This window comes from Zootoca vivipara, chromosome 2 (assembly GCF_965207765.1).
Source record: "Zootoca vivipara chromosome 2, rZooViv2.hap1.1, whole genome shotgun sequence".
NCBI classification, from domain to species: Eukaryota; Metazoa; Chordata; class Lepidosauria; order Squamata; family Lacertidae; genus Zootoca; species Zootoca vivipara.
In genome coordinates this window covers 119,667,696-119,687,892 of record NC_142584.1, presented here as the reverse complement: position 1 = coordinate 119,687,892, position 20,197 = coordinate 119,667,696, and the positions used below count along the sequence as shown (strand labels likewise).

General features: G+C 46.0%; 2 protein-coding genes across 2 annotated transcripts in view; both read left to right on the top strand.

Moving 5' to 3' along the window:
• LOC148687215 (uncharacterized) overlaps window positions 1-16,688 on the top strand; it is a 42,960-nt gene extending 26,272 nt beyond the window's left edge. The window contains 2 exon segments of the mRNA XM_088664268.1: window positions 14,711-15,423; window positions 15,425-16,688. Coding sequence (XP_088520394.1) covers window positions 14,711-15,423; window positions 15,425-15,998 — 1,287 coding nt within the window. The 3' untranslated portion in view covers window positions 15,999-16,688.
• A 1,781-nt stretch (window positions 16,689-18,469) lies between these two features.
• Window positions 18,470-20,197, top strand: part of LOC132591245 (uncharacterized) — a 34,593-nt gene continuing 32,865 nt past the window's right edge. Inside the window, exons 1-2 of the mRNA XM_088662560.1 lie at window positions 18,470-18,550; window positions 19,280-19,437. Coding sequence (XP_088518686.1) covers window positions 18,470-18,550; window positions 19,280-19,437 — 239 coding nt within the window. The remainder of the gene's footprint in view (window positions 18,551-19,279; window positions 19,438-20,197) is intronic.

Genomic DNA, 20,197 nt, shown 5'->3' with positions numbered 1-20,197 from the left:
TGAAGACACATAAAAAACTGAAAGCACCTACTTATATGCCGACGGTCATCTTGAAATCCTCACCTTTTCTTTTGATTTATAGATATATTGTGTATAGATATATTTGGTGACAGGAGAAATAAAAGGGGTATTTAGTGGCCTAACCAGGAAAGGTTCTGTTCCCAGTTGCACGTCTTTCATGAGGAGGGAAGGGGGCACAGGGAAGAAGGGGCCGTACCAGAGCATCTCAAAGCAATGTGCTGCGGGGGGGGGGGGCACGGTGACACAAGTGTGTGTAGAATACTGTCCCCAAAATGACACGGGGAGAAACAATATGGATGAGTATAATGTGGAAGGAGGTTCAGGCTGGTCCCAAACCGAGAGTGCTAAGGGTCAACTTCCTCCAAATCCACCAGCTGCCCCAAGGCAGGAGCCACCTCTGGGCCCAGAGGGTGGAAAGCCTCCCTCCACCTTTGAAACAGGACATGATCCGACAGAGTCCTCCTGGCAGCAGAGCACAATGTGTATTATTGATGTAATTATCTTATTGTTGCTGTTGCCATCATGGACTGGCTGGATGCAGAGGAGGGGGGAGACCCCTCTTTTCGCTCTCCTAAATCTTCCACCATTCCTGCTTCATTGGATTCCATGAGTTCTAGTTTTATGAAAGGGGGGGGGGCTTTTCTCTATCCTCTTTCTCCATGCTATCTGATTAGTCAGTCACTCTTTTCTCGTCTTCTCTCCAATCTAAAAGGTCCCAAATACTGAACTGTGCCCAGTACTCCAAATGTGTTCACACCCTGGATCTGCATGAGACCATTAGGATAGTAGCAGGTGTATGTTTTGCTAAATGCAAAATGGTTCTTTTATTAGATTCAGAAGCAATACAAGCGCAAGTGAGTGAGACGTTTTACAAAAATTCTTCTGAGCAGCAAGAAAAATATATGTTCCCATCTCAAGCTACCTGGGGGTCACTTCGGCCCTTTCTACCCCCAGGTAGCTTGAGATGCAAACTCCTTATTGCCATGCTAAAAATATAGATATTATATACAGGCTGTGCTCATGTTTTATGGCAAGACAGGCTTAGCTAGGCCACTCTGCATCAAAGGGTAAAAGGCAGGCCATACACCTCAGGCTTTTACTGAGCAGTGCATAGATAACACATCAAAGACTGTTTATAAGGAATAGAACAGGGGTCCCCAAACTAAGGCCCGGGGGCCGGATGTGGCCCAATCGCCTTCTAAATCCGGCCCGCGGACGGTCCGGGAATCAGCATGTTTTTACATGAGTAGAAGGTGTCCTTTTATTTAAAATGCATCTCTGGGTTATTTGTGCGGCCTGCCTGGTGTTTTTACATGAGTAGAATGTGTCCTTTTATTTAAAATAAATCTCTGGGTTATTTGTGGGACATAGGAATTCGTTCATATTTTCCCCCAAAATATAGTCCGCCCCCCTCCCAAGGTCTGAGGGACAGTGGACCGGCCCCCTGCTGAAAAAGTTTGCTGACCCCTGGAATAGAACATTGGAATGCAGAGCCAGATCTCCCTATCAGATCACTCCCTATCAGATCCATACAGTGTATTTCGAATCCCTTCCTTAAACATCCCCAGCATGGGATTTGCATTTTTCTGAGCCTCTGCACACGGGGTCAACATTTTCCCTGAGTTACCTAACATGACCCCAAGGTCGCGCTCCTGGTCCCTCCCCTCCTATCCTCAGCCTCTATGTGAAATTAATAATTTTTTTTGGCCCAACATGCATCTGTTTAATCTTGCTGACAATGAACTGGAACTGGGGATGTGAAGGCCTGGAAAACCCCCCGGAAAAATTCAGGGGGAAAAAACGCCCCCCCCTGTTTTTTTTCCTGAAGCCTTTTTGTTTGTTTGTTTTTTGAAAAATTGGAAAAATAAAAAATAGATTATGGAATGTTTTATTTTAACATGATGAATAAAATATTTTAAATAAGGGGTTCAAATATTTTATAAATCATTTTTTAAAAAATATGTAAGGTATCAGATTATTCTAATTTCTGTGAGGACAAGCAAGTCCTAGGTTACAAACTGAACTCTCCAATGCAATAAAAAGATACATTTCTTCCTTTATGCTGTTGTCACCAGAAAAGAAAAAGGTTTCAGTTTTTTTTGTTTTTGCATTCGTGTGGTATGCATTGGTTCTGTTCCTCTTCACTAGGCCTCAAAGCACTGGAAGAAGATATAGGGCCTTCAAGTGTATGTGCTGTTGTGGCAATCAGATAAGTGTTATGAAAGAAAAAAGAAATGAAAATATTTTAAACATTAAATGCTGTAAGACAGTCTTTAAAAAGTGAAATAAACTAATTTAAGCATATAGTAGTAGCTAAAGTGGTTAACAGACCACACACATCAGTGTGAGGAAATACAGAAGGTCTCATGGACAAAACATGGGAGGTGGAGTAAGCATGTTGCATAGCAAACAGTGATGAATGCCAAGTTAAATTTCAGTTTATATTTTTTTAATATGCTCGTTGTGATAATTTTATGCCCATTAAAATTGTCCATAGTTATATTTTATGTTTCTAAAGTAACAGAATGACTTTCAATCTGGAAAAGAAAAAAGAAGTGCTAATGTAGCATTTTTCTTCTTCCAATTTTTCCAAAAATCTCCCCCCCCCCCCGTGGGGGTTTCCGAGCTTCAAAATTTCCGAAAGTTTTACATCTCTAACTGGAGCCCTGGCAGAATGAATGAATTGTGCCAACCTGGGTTTAATGACAAAGGGACATGTTGTTGTTGTGTTTAATGAAAAAGGGACATGTTGTTGTTGTTGTTGTTGTTGTTGTTGTTGTTGTTGTTGTTCTTCTTCTTCTTCTTCTTCTTCTTCTTCTTCTTCTTCTTCTTCTTCTTCTTCTTCTTCTTCTTCTTGTTACCACACCCATATATTACTTCCAGCATAATATAAAAGATAAGAAAATGTCAAACAAAACAACTCCCTGAACAGGGCTGCCTTCAGAGGTTTCCCAAAAGTTATTTTCTGTGGTACCTCTAGTTATAAACACCTTGGGTTGCAAACCCTTCAGGTTACAAACTCCGCTAATCTGGAAGTCGTACCTCGGGTAGAGAACTTTACCTCAGGATGAGAACAGAAATCATGCGCCAACGATCAACGAGCCACCATTATGACATCACAATAGAAAGGAATTTGTTTCCTCTTGGAGGCTGAGAGCTGTCAACACTGAAGAGAGACTACAATATGTTGTAAATTTCTGAAAGGCTTTTCTCAGGGCTGGATTAAAGACTTTTAAGTTATGAAGAAGATTAAAAAATGAGAGTTAGAAACCAGACCGGACGTGACTTTAAGTATTAAGGATTGGAAATACAGTCAGCACCATTTCCTGCTCTGTTACTCCCATGAAATTTGAGATGACCAGTAAGATGGAAGACACAACATCTGACTTTGTTGACTTTGAAAAACTATTTTTGGAATTACTTTTGGACTTTAGAGATGAGATGCGTAAGCACAATGGAAAAGTACCAATCCCAACAGAGAATGAAGAGAACAAAGTTGAAATAACATCAGACTTGAATCATGAAATACTTTAAGAAGGAGAAGAGGCATGGATCATTGTTCCTCCAGGGGGGGGGGGAGACAGGATCCATGTTTGATCCAAAAGACCTTCAAAGAGGAACCAGCATGGAATGATGCCCGCCCAGTGAGAGGGTGGGGGCAGGATGCATGCTGGGGACAGAGTTTGAGGGGAACAAAAAATGGAAGAGGGCTGAAATGTGGAAATACAATTGGATGGTATTGTGCAACTGTTAAAGAATTGGGGGGACAGCAGGGGACAAAGAGGGTAGAGCAGTGGTTGGAATGGGTAAGAGTGGGAGTGGGGTGAAAGCTTTCAACATATAATTTTCTCTGATTGATTAAGATGGTTCGAATCTGGAACGATTTAAGGAGCTGGCTGAGTCTTCTGGAGACACAGATTCCAAGGGAGGGGGGGGGCTGAACTAGATTTAAATGTTTAATTGTGATTAGATGAAATAGTATTTGTTTATATGGATATTTTTGGGAATGAAATATGGGCTTTGGGGAGAAATTAAAGTTAAAGGGATTAGTTATGGTTTTTTGCCTTCAGTTTTATCTGTTTATCTTTGTATTGAGAAATGTTTTTTTGTTCTGACTATCAGTCGAATAAAGTATATTGATTGATGGTTATGGTTTTTTTTTAGAATTAGGTTAATTGATCAATCTGGGAATGATATTAGCAGGCGAATATGAAATTAGAAATGATTTAAGTATAGTTTAAGATGTATTACGAAATTGTTCAAGGTTAAGGAAAAAATATGTTGAATGACATAAGATAGAATGAGAAATTGTTTAAGGTTTATAAAAAATATGTTAGAATGATTCAAGATATAAATAAAAACTGCTTAGTTTGGTTATAAAAATGAACTCACTGAGGGAGATGTGAGGAAGTCTACAATGTTAAGAAACTAGATTTAAGATGATTTCCCCCCCTTTAATTTTCTATGTCCTGTATTTTTTCTTTTTTTGCTTTTTGCTTTTTTCTATTTTGTATTTTTGTATTTTGTTTTATTTGAAAATAAATAAGAATTATTTGAAAACAAAGAACAATAATCATACACCAATAGCATGGCGGCAGCGGGAGGCCCGATTAGCTAAAGTGGTACCTCAGGTTAAGTTCCCCACTTTCCTCCCTGACTGTAGTTCCCTTATTAATTCTCTCTCAGATTCAGCACAACAGCTCACCTCACTAGCTTCTCTAACCCTCTCTATCTCAAATCCTCTCCACCTCTCTCATCAATTCCACTCCACTCCTCTCATCCCTGCCTGCTTCTCCGTAGATCCCCCTACTTCTGCCTGGAGAGCTCCTATTGGCTATTCACCTCCCTTACAACTTAACTCTTGCTGGTCCCCTAGAGGTGAAACGCCATAGGGGGTCTCTGGGGTAGTTACCTCCATGGCAGGAGGGGGGTCCTTGGGAATTGGGGTACTGTTGGGGTGGGCTGGTCTCTGGCAGAGGTCTGGTCTCCGGGGTGGGCTGTGTCCCGCGTTGGTGGGGTCAATAGAGAGTGGCCGTTATTTTGCCAGTATGTTGGATGTTGTTTGGTGGGGTGGATGAGGAGTGGGGGGAATTTTGGGTGTATGTAGGATTTTGTTTGGTGGGGTGGATGGGGAGTGGGGGGGATTTTGCCACTATGTTGGATCTTGTTTGTTGGATGTCCACTGGAGGGGGCAATGTTTTAAAACCAAAAATCCCGGTTTTTTCCTGTGTTTGGTGTGTCTGCTGGTCAGTGTAACTTCATGTTTACCTGCTCTCATGTGACTCTGAAGTTGTGGCCAAATTTCAGGGCGATCGGGTAGGTGCTTTTGGGAGAAAATTGGGGAATAACACACATGCACCTTCACCATTTATATATAGATTGTGTTGCAACACCTCATTCTTGGCTATGTGAAGGGGGAAGTGTTCAGATAAACATTATCTCTGAGGGCATCAGGAATAAATGGGCTGTTTAGTGGCATAACCAGGAAGGACTCGCCTCCTAGTGGGCAGTGCCAGAGAGACGTCGATGCAGCGGGGAGGCGACCTAAGTGTGTGTTCAATGCTTCACTGTAAGCTCATATCAAATTATCCCCAAGATAACACACATAGGGGAGAAACCCTATGGATGTCTATAGTGTGCGTTTGGCAGGTCAACTTTCTACAAATCTACAAGCTGCCTGGAGGCCGACAGGAAGCTCCCTTTGAACGTCATCGGGGCACATGGACCTGGTGTGGCCACTTCTCAGGGCTCTTTTCAGGAACGGTTGAACCCATCATTCACAAGTGAGGCCTGGTATGCTCTCAAAGGGGTGGGGAAGGGAGGGAGAGGCCCAAAGTCTCTGCCTCCTCCACATCCCCAGGGGTTTAGCCTGTATCTGGACTGCACCACTTCAGCCTGCAAGGAAGACCCTGTTTTCTGGGACACATTGATTCCACCACTTGAGGAAGCAAACCAAGTCAGCCAGGACCCTCCTCCCTTGGGAAAAGGGGTGCACTGGAGAGCAGTCCATCCTGTGAGCTGCCTCCCCTGCAGTCTGAGGCGGGACAGATCCTGCCCAGCCATAGATCCACCGCTTGGGAAAATGAGGACCGAGAATTTGGGCGCAACCTGCGCTATTAGTTTTCCCCTGATGTTTCCTGTAACAGGAATAGCAGCTCTGCTGGGGCACCTCCTTGCATAACAAAATGAATTTCAACAGAGAGAAATGTCAGGTCCTGCACTTAGGCAGGAAGAACCACCTGCACAAAGAGAGGATGGGGGACACCTGGCTTACTAGCAGGACATGTGAAAAGGATCTAGGAGTCTTGGTGGACCACTGGCTTAACATGAGTCCACAGGGTGATGCAGCAACAAAAAAAGATAACTCTATTTTATTATTATTACTATTAATCAAATTTATATACTGCCCTATACCTTGAGGTCTCAGAGCGGTTCACAGAATAAAATCAAAATATAAAACCACAAAATACACAAGCAAAATAAAAACAACAACCCAATACCCCCCCAACAGAAAAAAACATTTTACAAGGGCACAGGATGTCAATCAAATCCACCAAAGGCCTGGTTAAATGGCTATATGGTCTCAGTGGCTAATCCCAATCGACAGTCTACCTGCCACAGGCTGCAGAAACCAATGGCTTCAAGTTGCAAGGAAGGAGATTCTGACTAAACATTTGGAAAGCCTCTCTGACAGCAAGAGCTGTTTGGCAGGGGAACAGACTCCCATGAGAGGTGGTGGGCTCTCCTTCCATGGAGGTTTTTCAGCAGAGGTTGGGTGGCCATCTGTCCTGGATGCTTTAGCTGAGATCCCTTCCTTGCAAGGGGTTGGTCTGACTCTCCAGGCCCTTCCAGTTCTCAGATTCTGTGATGCTATGGTTCTGTACGTTATAATGTCAAGGGATAACACCATTTAGGGTTGTCCTAAATTACTATTCCAAGCCTCAAACGCGCATAACAACTGTTGTTGTAACGGGGACACCCTACGCCACGTTGGGAAATGGGTGTGAAAATGACCGGATCCCCATCTCAATCACTCCCTCCCGGCAAGGGATTAAAAGAGATGAAGAGGGAATGTAACCTTCCTGCCCCGGAGGACTTTTTCGGAGGTGGGGGGGGGTCTCTTTCCCTGCCGCCTCCGGGGATCGAACCTGGGAGATTTATCAGGAAAGAAACAGGATATTCAGAGCTTGTTTGGAAGGAGGAGAATTTGTGTCTTCTGGGAGGGGGGCGTCACTCATTCCTCCCCAAGGATCAGTGAGCTCCACTTCCTAGAGAGGAAGGAAGGTTTAGAGGGGGGAGGGGGCAAGGAGAGAGGGGAGGGGCCGCCACTCACATTCCCAGAAGAGGAGCAGGTCTGCAGAGGAGGAGGAAAAAAGGTGCGAAATGGTTTTTTTTTGGTTGGGGGGAGATTTGGGGTTGTGGGGAGGGGGAGAAGGACGCGCTCCCCCCCCCCCGAATCTGCAAACAGGGCAGCTGGGAAGGGACTCGGGAAGGCAGGATTTGGGGCGGGGGATGAAAGGAAAGTAGGGGAGTGCTCCCCCTCCCCCTTCTTTCTGTGGATCGGTCGAGCGGGGGAGGGGGCGCATCCTTGGAGAGCCCCCAGCCCTTTATATATTGCGGCGGGAAAGGAAATGGGAGTAGAATAGCGAGCAAGGGAGGGGGAGCAGAGAGGACAAAGAGGTAGAGCTGCAGGGCGGGGAAGGGGGCGATGGGCGCTATCTGCAGAGGCCCCGATCCATGCAATCCGGCTGCAGATCGGGGACCTCCATTCGCAGGGTTCGCATTGCAAGCCCCACCCCCCAATAGAAATCAGCCTTCCTGCCTTTTACTATGGGAAATGCAGCGGGGGGCCTTTCTGCAGAGGGAGCACCGGCAGGGTTTGCATTGCAAGATGCTCAGCTGTCAAGAGATGCTCAGCTCCCCTGCCCCCCCCTTGGGCCCCTTTTAGGGAATGGAAATGGGAGGCCCGCCAAGGGGGCCCCCCCACCCCCAAACTGAGGCCTCAATTCCGTTCCCCTCTGCATGTTCTGGGTTCCCCCTGGCAGGAATCCCTGGGGCGCTCCTTGTTCTGTCCGGGTACCAAGCCAAGGCTTGGTGGGTCCCTTTTATCTGGAGCAGGGGTGCCTGAACTTTTTTCAAGGAGGGCCAGATTTAATGAAGTGAACATGTATGAGGGCCGACCAAAGTTGTTGACCTTTTTTTTACGATTTTACCCCAAAGTTGTTGACCTTTTTTAGAACACAGAGAGAGTATGCAGATAGATTAGGTCCCCCAAACGCTGGTCTAGAGAGGGAGTCCATGGAAGGCCTGGATAGAGGACCCCCCCTCTCCCTCCTCTCCCCCTCCTTGCTCAACTGGTGAGGCCCCTCTGGATGGAGAGGTGGGGGCACTTGGGAGCAAAAGCCATCTTGGAGAAAGAGAGAGAGACTTGGGGGCTGCCTGCCTTGACTTCTCCCTCCTGCCCAGGAATCTCCTTGGAGTCGACCAGGGAGAGATCCCTGAACAGGAGGCCTGATCCACCCACCCTCTCCTCCCTTGAAGCTCAGTCCTTGCCCTGCCATAAGTCCCAGGTCAGCTCCTGAATGGGGCGCTGGGGGCTGTTATAGCGAGTCCATCCATTGGGGGAAAGAGGAAAGGGAGGAAGCCCACTTTATTATTTCCGCCCTTTGAAGCTTTTGTCTTGTCAACTAACGTCTCACCTACATGCCTGTGTCTCTGTGGAGAAACATCTTCTAAAGGGTTCCTAAAGGTAAAAGTAAAGAGACCCCTGACCATTCGGTCCAGTCATGACTGACTCTGGGTTGCAGCGCTCATCTCGCATTATTGGCCGAGGGAGCCGGCGTACAGCTTCCCGGTCATGTGGCCAGCATGACAAAGCTGCTTCTGGCGAACCACAGCAGCACACGGAAACACCATTTACCTTCCCGCCAGAGTGGTACCTATTTATCTACTTGCACTTTGAGGTGCTTTTGAACTGCTAGGTTGGCAGGAGCTGGGATCGAGCAATGGGAGCTCACCCCATCGCAGGGATTTTAACCGCCGACCTTCTGATCTGCAAGCCCTAGGCTCTGTGGTTTAACCCACAGTGCCACCCGCATCCCTAAAGGGTTCCTACTGAAGTATGAGTGTAATTGGTTCTGGAAGTCTGTACTTAACCTGAAGCGTACTTAACCTGAAGCGTACTTAACCTGAAGTGAACTTTCCCATTGAAAGTAATGGAAAGTGAATTAATCCATTCCAGATGGGTCTGCGGCGTTCGTAAACAGAGGTGGTTGTAAACCGAGGTATGACTGTATGGCTCTCCCAAAATGGTCAATATGCACCTCCTGAGGTCAAAGGGACCGTGCAGGTGATTAATAAAGATCTAGAGGTCAAAGGGGACAGAATATGGCCCAAGGGGTGGAGGATTATAGTGCAGAGGATGAATAATTTCATGGTGAGCTTAGGAACCTGATCAATAGTGGACAGCAAAATAGAAAAAAAATTCCTTCAGTAGCACCTTAAAGACCAACTAAGTTTTATTTTGGTATGAGCTTTCGTGTGCATGCACACTTCTTCAGATACCAGGTAGTGGTATCTGAAGTGGACAGGTTTATGAACATAGAGCAGCTCCCTTTCTCTCTCCCCCCCCCAATTTTTTTTTATTCCTTTTATAATAAGACATAATACAATAAAGACAGAAACAAAACAAATACATAACAGAAACATTTAACAAAATACAGACAAACATACAGTATTTTTCGCTCCATAGGTCGCACCTCACCATAGGACGCACTTGGTTTTTAGAGGAGGAAAACAAGGGGGGAAATATTCTGAATCAAATGTGGTACTAAACTATTTAATAAACAACCAGTACCATATATCAGCATAATATTTCAAAACGTTTAAAAGGAATCTTATACCCTTCGTTGGGTCCACTTTAACTCTTTGTGTCCCAGTTCCCCGCATGCCCATATTGCCGCTGCTGTTTGTGAGCCTCTTCCTCTCTCATAGAATCATAGAGTTGGAAGAGACCACAAGGGCCATCCAGTCCAACCCCCTGCCAAGCAGGAAACACTATCAAAGCATTCCTGACATATGCCTGCTTAAAGACCTCCAAAGAAGGAGACTCCATCACACTCCTTGGTAGCAAATTCCACTGCCGAACAGCTCTTACTGTCAGGAAGTTCTTCCTAATGTTTAGGTGGAATCTTCTTTCTTGTACCGTGTTTCCCCTTTTTTAATACGTAGTCAAAAAGTAAGGCATGGCAGGGTTTTTAATCGTTTGAGAAATGTAAGACATACCTCGAAAATAAGCCATACTTCCGCGACGTGCGGAGCAAGACCACCTAGCGCCCCAGCCAGCTAGCAGGACCCAGCACGCCGGCCGCAACAGGAGGAGGAAGCCTGCCGGGTTGGGTCGGAGCCCGGAAGCGGCGGCGGCGGCTGCAGCGCCGATAAAGTGTGCAGCAGTGCCGCACGGAACACCGAGGGCACAAGCCGGCAGGACCCAGCTCCTGCAGTGCCGGCCGTGGCAGGAGGAGGAAGCCTGCCAGGTCGGGTTGGTGTTTGGAAGCGGCGGCAGCTGCAGCGCTGACAAAGCGTGAAGCGGCGCCACACTCTCTGTGTGTGCGTGTCCGTCTTTTTCTCTGTGAGCGTGTGCGTCTCTCTCTCCCCGTGCGTCTTTCTCTCTCTCTCCCCCTGTGCGCGCGTCTGTCTCTCTCTGTATATTTGTGATCGCGTCTCTCTCTCCCCCCCCCCACATAGAAAAGGTTCCTCTTCGGCTCGTCATTCAGCCACCCCGGCCTCCTCGCCGAGAGCTGATGCGGCTCCTCTCCCCCTCCTTCCCTTTCCCCCCTCCCTTCCCTTCCTTCCGTCGGTCCGTCAGTTGGGGTTGCGCGCGCCAGAGGCGCAGGCCCAAGCCTCATCCCCCTCACGCTTCCCTCACGAGCGTCTTAGAGCGGGACAGGTCCCTGCCTCCCTCCTCATTCCCCGGCCAGCGTGAGAGAGCCCGGGGAGCAGCCTCTATACCTCCACGCGCACACACACCCGGCCGCCACCGGAAAGAGAGCCCTTGATTCAGGATGGGGAGGAGGGGAAACAGAGAGAATAGAAGAGGCAATAAATGCGCCAAGCATCCTGAGCCAGTGGGACCCAGTTGTACCGGCACTTAAAAAAAAAAAAAGACACCCCCTGAAAATAAGCCACCGTGTGTTTTTTTGAGGGAAAAAAGTTGTAAGGCGGTGTCTTAAAAAAGGGGAAACACGGGTAGTTTGAATCTCGGGTGATTCCCTGCCCGTGACTGAGACAAGCAGCTTGCAATCCTCCGATCCCCAAGCCCCTGTTCCTATATTCTTTGTCCCTGGGGAGGCGTCAGCTTGGTGCGTGGGGGGTTGGGGTGCGTGGTTCCAATTGTCCCTCTTGTTGTGTGGATCCCATCCCCCCTTAAGCCACAAGCACCTCGCTGCTGCTGTCGAATTACTGTGGCTCCTTTTAGGAGCCGACAGCTGAAGGGAATAAAAACAGCACGGGCGTTCGGTCCACGTGTTGTCTTTCCCTGTGCTGCCAGCCTTTAACCTTACTCAACACCCCCATTGTGTTTGTTTGCAATCGGTCCCTGTGGGCTCATTTTAACTGCCCTGCAGCTCAAAGGGACTGCTGTTTCACCCGGGGAGGATTTTAAAACGGTTTCTTGCTTGCTGTTTATTGCAGGAGGTTTTTTGTTTGTTTGTTTGTTTCTTTTACTATCTTTTCTCTTTCCCCCCTCAAAAATCACAGGACCCCGAAATTGTCATGTGATGAAGGGAAATGCCCCTCCCTCCTGCCTGCTGCTGCTGCTTCTACCACTTTCTTATTCTGTCCCCGGATTAGCTCACTCGTCCTTAAAAAACCCATTAGTTCCTCTTGCGAAATAATGTCGCCACCTTCCCTCGCTCTCTCCCCCACCTCCTATTATTGAGGAGAGCTGGCTTGGCTAAACAGCCTCACCAGAAGGTTCCCGGGTGTTTTCACTGGGAACGGGGTTACTTTTAAATGTTCCAGAGAGAGCTTCTGAGGCAGAGCTGAGGGGACAAAGTGTGCTTCGCAGGCAGGAAGGCAGGCAGGCACGAAGCAGCAAGGAAGCAGCCTCATGGCTTCGGCCCATCTTATCTCTCTCCCGATCCTGCTGATCAGCTGCTGAGCGGCTTCCTTTAACACCCCCTGCATTTTCTTTTTTCTTTTTAAAAAAAGCACAATGTGCTTTTCGCCCCTGGGCAATTTGGCTCCAGGGACCGCGCCTTCACTCCATAGGACGCACAGAGATTTCCCCTTACTCTTGAGGAGGAAAAAAGTGTGTCCCATGGAGCAAAAAATACAGTATCAATTGTTTTACCCTCATTTTTACTTAACTTTGTTTTGTGGACTTCCTCAAATCCCACCCTTCTGATTTTCATTTTCAAAATTGTTTTTATCCTTTGCAGTTTTCATATATCAAAACTTCAACCCTTATCCTAGAAACAAAACATTATTTCAAACTAATCATATTTCTAAAACTTTCCTCTCTTATCCCCCCCCCACACTTTTTATCCACCTCCTCCTATCCCCCCATCCCCGGTCCTCCTCCTGCCATGAGAAGATCACAGGGTGAATGGACAGTTGGAGGTGGTCCTTTTTTAAAGTTAAGCCTCCCCCTGCCACCAAGAGGCTCCAGAGCAGAAAGAGGAACAGAAGCAGAAATCCGCTCAACTATCTAATTCCCTACAATTGCTATTTAACTATGCTAAACATATTTCTCAATTCACACATTACATTATCATATTTTCCCTCCCTAGCCTAAATCTCCAAAGAAGAAAAAATAAATAAAAGATCCTACAATTAATCATTCCTTTTAATTTCACATATATCATCTACATTTTTCCCTTCAACTTCAGCCTCTTCCTCCCCCCCCCGCCCCCCGGTCTCATCATTCTCAATCGATACAGCAAGTTCCATAACATAGCCCAAATTCAAAACCATTTTTATCTAATCCTATAAAACCACAATTTCCTTTTTTTCTTCATCCGACTCCCGTTCTGACCTGTTTTTAGCCCAAAATTCTGTCCTCCCCTCCCTCTGCTCTCCTGATACCATAAAGACTCCCTTGCCAGTCATTAATCATAACATTTTCCTTAAGTCCCAATAATGGTTCTTGTTCTTCTGTCCCTGGGTTAACAAAGTTCCATGATACTACTTTGTAGATTTTGTCTCCATCTTGGAGCCTAACTTCTTTTTTCCTTTAAAATCTTTCACCTTGTTCCCAGGAACTAATTCTTCATTTTTTCTTTTCTCCACTGTAATTTATTGTATTTCCAATCCATCTTCCTTGTCCTCCAATATTTTATTATTCCTTTCCATCTGTAAACTGAGCCAGTGCACTCCACATGTAAATTTCCCATAACATTTTTTAGCACTGTCAGTTGAAACCCAGGTGCTGCTCCGGATGTTGACATTCTTTCCAGCTTCAAGGGCAAAGCCGAGATTTGAGAACAAAGGATAATGGAGTCAGTTTCATAGAACAAAAGTCATAACCAAATTGGCTGAAAAGAAAGTTTCCAAAGAAGTAAAAGAACGATTGCAATTTTAATGACAGCTGTCAAACGTGATTATTTCTTTCTTGCAACAGTTCACCTCCTATTGATAATAAACACATTCCATTCCTTTATGACATCATAATGGTGTCTCGCTGCGTCTCCTGGGTTGCTGATTTTGGGGCAAAGCGATGCTTTTCTTCAAGCCAGTTACACATTTTTGCAGGGATTTTTATTAACAAAAGGATCTTCCCCCCTTTACCCTGCTTCAGAGGGGAATATAGGTCCATTCCTTGGAGGTTTAAAGCACTCAAAATTTCTTTCTGGCTTCGTGGCATGTTACTGCCTCAGTGGGTAGAGATCGACTCCCGTTTTTGGATCTCCTGTGTCCAAAATTTTTCCAAATTTAAGTCCAATGGGTCAAATTACTCACGTTCTATTCCTTTTGCAGAATTTTTTGCCCTTTCGGAGAATTGGCCGCTGCTGTCTCCCAGTCTTGCAGCTTCGCGCTGTCAAAATTAGTGGTCTCTGTCCGCTTCACTCTCAGGGGCTCAAAACAGAGCCAAACCAGGGAGGAGGGAGCCCGTGAATGGCGCCCGCCAGACATTCAGCCCCCAAAACGCTCGATTTGGGGTTTTTTGGGGGGTGGTCCACTGCATTGGAGTGGTTCCCCCCACCTCTGAAGCACCGAGGTCCGCTCCGCTGAACGGACCTCCGACTGGAGAAGATGGTGAGGTCAACCGGAAGTTGAGGGCAGCTCCCTTTCGTGTGAGAAACCTCTTTATTTAAAAAGTAAATACCACATATTCTGAGATAATGCTACTTCCTTAACAATGATTAAGGGTTATAAAAGGTTGATGATGTATTACCATTATTTCACATTAGTTCATTTCCATTTCCCAAAAGTGTGGAACATTGGGGGGGGGACAGGAGAGAGTGTATGAGATGTTAAAATAAGAGCAGGTGCTGATTGATGTCTGTAATATTCCTTTCTTCTCTTCATAGAAAACAAATAGGATTTCCTCCCCACTTCGCCCTCCAAACCAGACAATGAAGAAGGCAGTCAGAATTCTGTGGGGCCATGCTCAATGTGAATAACGAAGAAGCCATTTAAATACATGGAGTGTGGAAAGAGAAAGGAGAAGCAATTTGAAAGTATGGAGTGTGGGAAGAGCTTCAGTGACAGTGGAACACTAAGAAAATATCAACGGACTGACATGGGGGAGAAGCCATTTAAATGTATGGAGTGTGGAAAGAGCTTCACTACTAGTGGAAGCCTTAGAACACATCAACGGACTCACACAGGAGAGAAACCATTTAAATGCATGGAGTGTGGAAAGAGCTTCAGTCAGAGTGGAGACCTGAATTCACATCATCGAACTCACACAGGACAGAAACCATTTCAATGCATGGAGTGTGGAAAGAGCTTCAGTCACAGTGGAATACTTAGAATTCATCAACGGAGTCACACAGGAGAGAAACCATTTAAATGCATGGAGTGTGGAAAGAGCTTCACTACTAGTGGAAACCTTAGAATTCATCAACGGAGTCACACAGGAGAGAAACCATTTAAATGCATGGAGTGTGGAAAGAGCTTCACTACTAGTGGAAACCTTAGAATTCATCAACGGAGTCACATAGGAGAGAAACCATTTAAATGCATGGAGTGTGGAAAGAGCTTCAGTGGAACACTTAGAATTCATCAACGGAGGCACATAGGAGAGAAACCATTTAAATGCATGGAGTGTGGAAAGAGCTTCAGTCAGAGTGGAGACCTTAGAAGTCATCAACGGACTCACACAGGAGAGAAACCATTTAAATGCATGGAGTGTGGAAAGAGTTTCAGTCGGAGTGGGCATCTTAGAAGCCATCAACGGACACACAGGAGAGAAACCATTTAAATGCATGGAATGTGGCAAGTGCTTCAGTAGTAGTGGAATGCTGAATTTGCATCATCAGATTCATACAGGAGAGAAACCATTTAAATGCATGGAATGTGGAAAGAGCTTCAGTCAGAGTGGAAAACTTAGAATTCATCAACGGAGTCACATGGGGGAGAAACCATTTAAATGCATGCAATGTGGAAAGAGCTTCATTGATAGTCGACACCTTAGAATACATCAACGGAGTCACATGGGGGAGAAGCCATTTAAATGCATGGAATGTGGAAAGAGCTTCACTACTAGTGGAATCCTTAGAATTCATCAACGGACTCATATGGGGGAGAAACCATTTAAATGCATGGAGTGTGGAAAGAGTTTCAGTCAGAGTGGAAAACTTAGAAAACATAAATGGACTCACACCGGAGAGAAACCATTTAAATGCATGGAGTGTGGAAAGAGTTTCAGTCAGAGTGGAAAACTTAGAAAATATAAATGGACTCACACAGGAGAGAAACCATTTAAATGCATGGAGCGTGGAAAGACCTTCAGTCAAGAGTGGAGACCTTAGAATTCATCAACGGAGTCTCTCATTCTGCATCGCCTGTAGAGGGTGCTATGACCTTGGAATACAGCTCTGGACGTGGTAAGGTTAATGAAGATAGTACAGAAGATCTGGGATTTTTTCTGACTGCTCACATAAATCCAGAACACAATTTTTCGTGTCTGCCTTGTTGTGCTCATCAAAGTAAATTGCTTGATCTGCATTCACTATACCAGTCTGTAAGAACATTATTCTGAATCCTTTACCTTCAGACGCGTATTCCACAAGGATACCTGCTTGCGCTCTGGAGTTAAGCTTGTGTGTATGTTCTTTGGGAAGGTTTGAGTAGCATAGACTTCAAAAGGTGTGCATTTTGCTCCCTTGGTTGGCAATCTGTTCTAGAGATATACAGCAGTTAGGGATGCATCTTTTAATAGGAATCTAGTCGTCTCCATGATAGACCTAAACTTTCAGCTATGAGGTTTTGTTGTGCGGTGTAGGGAATTGTGGTTACATGTTCACTTCCCTCCTTCACATCCCACGTGAGCAGTACTCACCCCCATTGTCAGTCATCAGGATAGCTGGAGCTCTCTGGAACTTGTTCTTCACCATTGCAAGGTAGTTCTGGAACATGTCCACTGTCTCACTCTTTTCCTTGATGAAATATGCAACACGATACTTTGAGAAATCATCAATAAATATTAGTATGTACCTGTTCTTCCCTAGTGAGGGAACATTCATAGTTCCACTGTAGACTCTGTCAAGTCACTGCAGACTATGTCAAGCACTTTGATACTTCTTTGCTCTGTGCAAGGAGGAAATGAAGGTTTTACAGCTTTCTGAGTAACGCAGCTTAGGCACTTTGTTGGTGCTGTGGTGCTCTTTGTCACCTGCGGTCCCCTTGCAAGTTCTCTTTTCTGTCGGTCCTGAATGGCGTTGGTGTCCCTGTGTCCCAGCCTTCTATGCAACAGCTCCAGGTCCGCCCCATCTTTCTGGTTTGAGCGTGACACCTTAGCAGACTGATTCTCTGAAAGATCAACCATACACACACACACACACACTATTGTCATTGTCATAGTACAATGAAAATGAATGTCATCCCATAAAAACAAAACAAAAACACAATTACAGCCACACACACACACCCATCACAACTCCCCAAGATCATATCATTTAGTTACAGCATTTAAGATGGTTATAGCTCTTGGACAGAAACTGTTTTTTAATCTATTCGTTCTTGATTTAATAGTTCTATATCTCTTGCCCAAAAGCAACGGTGCAAAAAGACTATATCCAGGATGAGATTAATCTTTTAAAATATTATTTGCTTTTTTTGAGGCAATGGGATCTGTATATTTCTTTCAGAGATGGGAGAGGATGACAGATAATTTTTTGGGCTGTGGTTATGACCTTCTGGAGCACTTTCCTATCTATGACTGTGCAGCTGGAAAACCAAGCAGACATACAGTATGTAAGAATGCTCTCTATGGAGCCTCGGTAGAAGGACACCAGCAGTCTCTCACTCAGCTTGTTCTTTTTTAAACGTCTGAGGAAATATATTCTCTGCTGGGCCTTCTTCACCAGAGCAGTGGTAATCACGCTGAAGGTCATACGCTGCTCGATGGTAACACCCAAAAACTTAAATACAGCCACCCTCTCCACCTGGTCCCCACCAATATACAGGGGCTGAATGTCCGCCTTTTTCTTTCTGTAGTCCACCACCAGTTCCTTGGTCTTGGCAGTATTAAGGACCAGATTATTATCTCCACATAAACCATAGAGCTGCTCCACCTCGTCCCAATAGGCGGACGCATCCCCCCCAGAAATGAGCCCCACCGCAGTGGTGTCATCAGCAAACTTTATGGTTTTGTTGCTGGAGTGGATAGCTGTGCAATCATACATGTAGAAGGTATAGAGCAGGGGACTCAACACACAACCCTGTGGGGAGCCGGTGTTAAGGCTAAGGGTTATGGATATATATGACCCTATTCTAACCCTTTGGGAGCAGTCTGACAGAAAATTCAAAACCCAGAGACAAATTGAGTTGGAAATTCCAAGCGCCTCTAGTTTGGACATCAATCTATGGTGGAGGATAGTGTTAAAAGCAGAGCTAAAATCCACAAACAGCCTCGCATAACTCCCCGGCTTCTCCAGATGGGACAGAGCGGCATGGAGTGTGGTAGTGATAGCATCCTCCGTTTATGCCATTTATGAGATTGGCTTGAACATACACCTCACCATTCTTAGTCAAATTACATTTCCCATTCCCAAATGTTATCTGGAAAACCTTTGCTGTGCAAACTGGACACACTAAGCATGTTGCAACAGAGTTGTGGAACATGCAAAACTTTCCCCACAGTAGTATCCAGAGCTTCGTTGTTCACATTAAATTTTAAATTCACAGAACAAGCATCTTTAGCTTCAACACCATTGCCACCGGCGATTTCAATGTGAGATTCTGCAATCGCCTCGTGTTCCCACCAAGTGGAAAGTGAGCCATGCCTTTCCAAAGGGAGGCAAAGGTCATGGACAGGACATGGCGGACTGGTGAGAAAGCCAAAGGTGAAACTAAGGGCACGGTGTGCAGACAGCTGCAGCCCGTGCATAGGCAGTGGTTTGCCTCGCCCAGAGGCCGAGCCTTGGCTTGTCTGCGTGCCCCCATGGCCGATCCCTACATCTCCCCCTTTCCTTCCTATATGAGCACAAGGCTCGCAGCATCCATGCGCTGTGCATGACAGGGCACTCCCCGAAGCGGAGGGGACCATGACGTGAGGGCCAGGTTGACCTTTGCAATGTTGGGAAATGAGGGAACACATTGTATAAATGACGCATAAAACAATAACAAACATAGTATGAGAAACGGTCAGCACGAAATGTGCAAAAAGTGGGGCCAGTGTGGCAGCAATTAATGTGATTTACAATGTTGACAGCAAGTAATGAGCTTTGCAATAAATTGGCAAGAAATAATGAGATGTGCAATAAGTTGGCAGCAAACAGTGAGTCTAGTGTCTCTGGTTATCAAGTTCAGCAAGCTGGCATTGTTCGGCTGCGAGGAGAGCTTTGATGAAACCTCAAGTGGCTGGACACAGTTCTTTCTTGGTCCGAGCTTGACAGAACAGTGTTCTCGAAGCAACCAACATGAGTCTGATCAAACTGCAGGACGCAGTGGAAAACAGGAGTGCCTGGCATGCTCTGGCCTACGGGGTCACAAAGAGCCGGACACAACTGGACGACTAAACCACAGCATCAGCGACAATCCTGCAACGCTTGGTCTCTCTTGGATGGCCCAGTCCTGCCATCTCTTGTAGGGTCAGCATGAAGTCCTGGAATGGAATGGACAGGTGCTGGTGCTTGCCCTGGCGCTGGAGAGCTGGTTGGACTGCCGGCCTCACACTGAGCTGGGACCCATCGATGGACCCATCGAAAGAACAGCAGAGCCTTGCCCCCCAAGTGGTCAGGGGCGCAGGTCAGGTACTGTAGCTGGTGATAAGACGTCTGTGGGGGTCAATGGCCTGGAACCTGCAAAAGCAACCTTCTTCTGGTGCTTGCTGCTCAGAATTAAAAGCAAGATAGCTTAGGGAAAACAGCAATGTATTCAATTTACACTGAACTTTGCCAGGGTCCGGAAGCTTTCCCCCTGTCTTAACTGATTGACCAAAAGGTTCTCAGCGCATGATGGGCAAAACTCCATCATTACGTGGCCATTGGAGTTATAGGAATTCCATGTGTTAGGGAAACATTCTCTTGCTGGCCGAACTGGTGGCACAACTTAGAGCAATATGAAGGGGTGGTATATCTGTATTTAAGCTTAGGGAATGACCAGAACAGTGATGCAAGCAGTCCTCAGACTTGACTGGCAGGATTTCATGCCTCCAGGATTAAAAGCACAGGAGACTCAGCCAGGTTCTGGAAGCACCGTGGGTCGGCTCTGACCAGCTTTTAGAGCTGACAGTCAGGTGCAGGTGAAGCCCCTTGTTCCATTTTTGCACTTTGATGTCGGGCAGAATCGAAAGTCAACCCACGCAAGAGCATCTGATTTAGCTTCCTGTTGCTGAGGCCAAGTAGGGTAGATGTGCCACATATAACTAAACATCAGGCATTGCACTGGGTAGGGCAAGTGTTTGCAAAAAGAGGAGCAAGCGCCATAGATTCATCACTTAAATAATAAATGGCAGCTACGAACAAATGTGCAATGCTGAAGCACATAGAGCAGGCATCCCCAAACT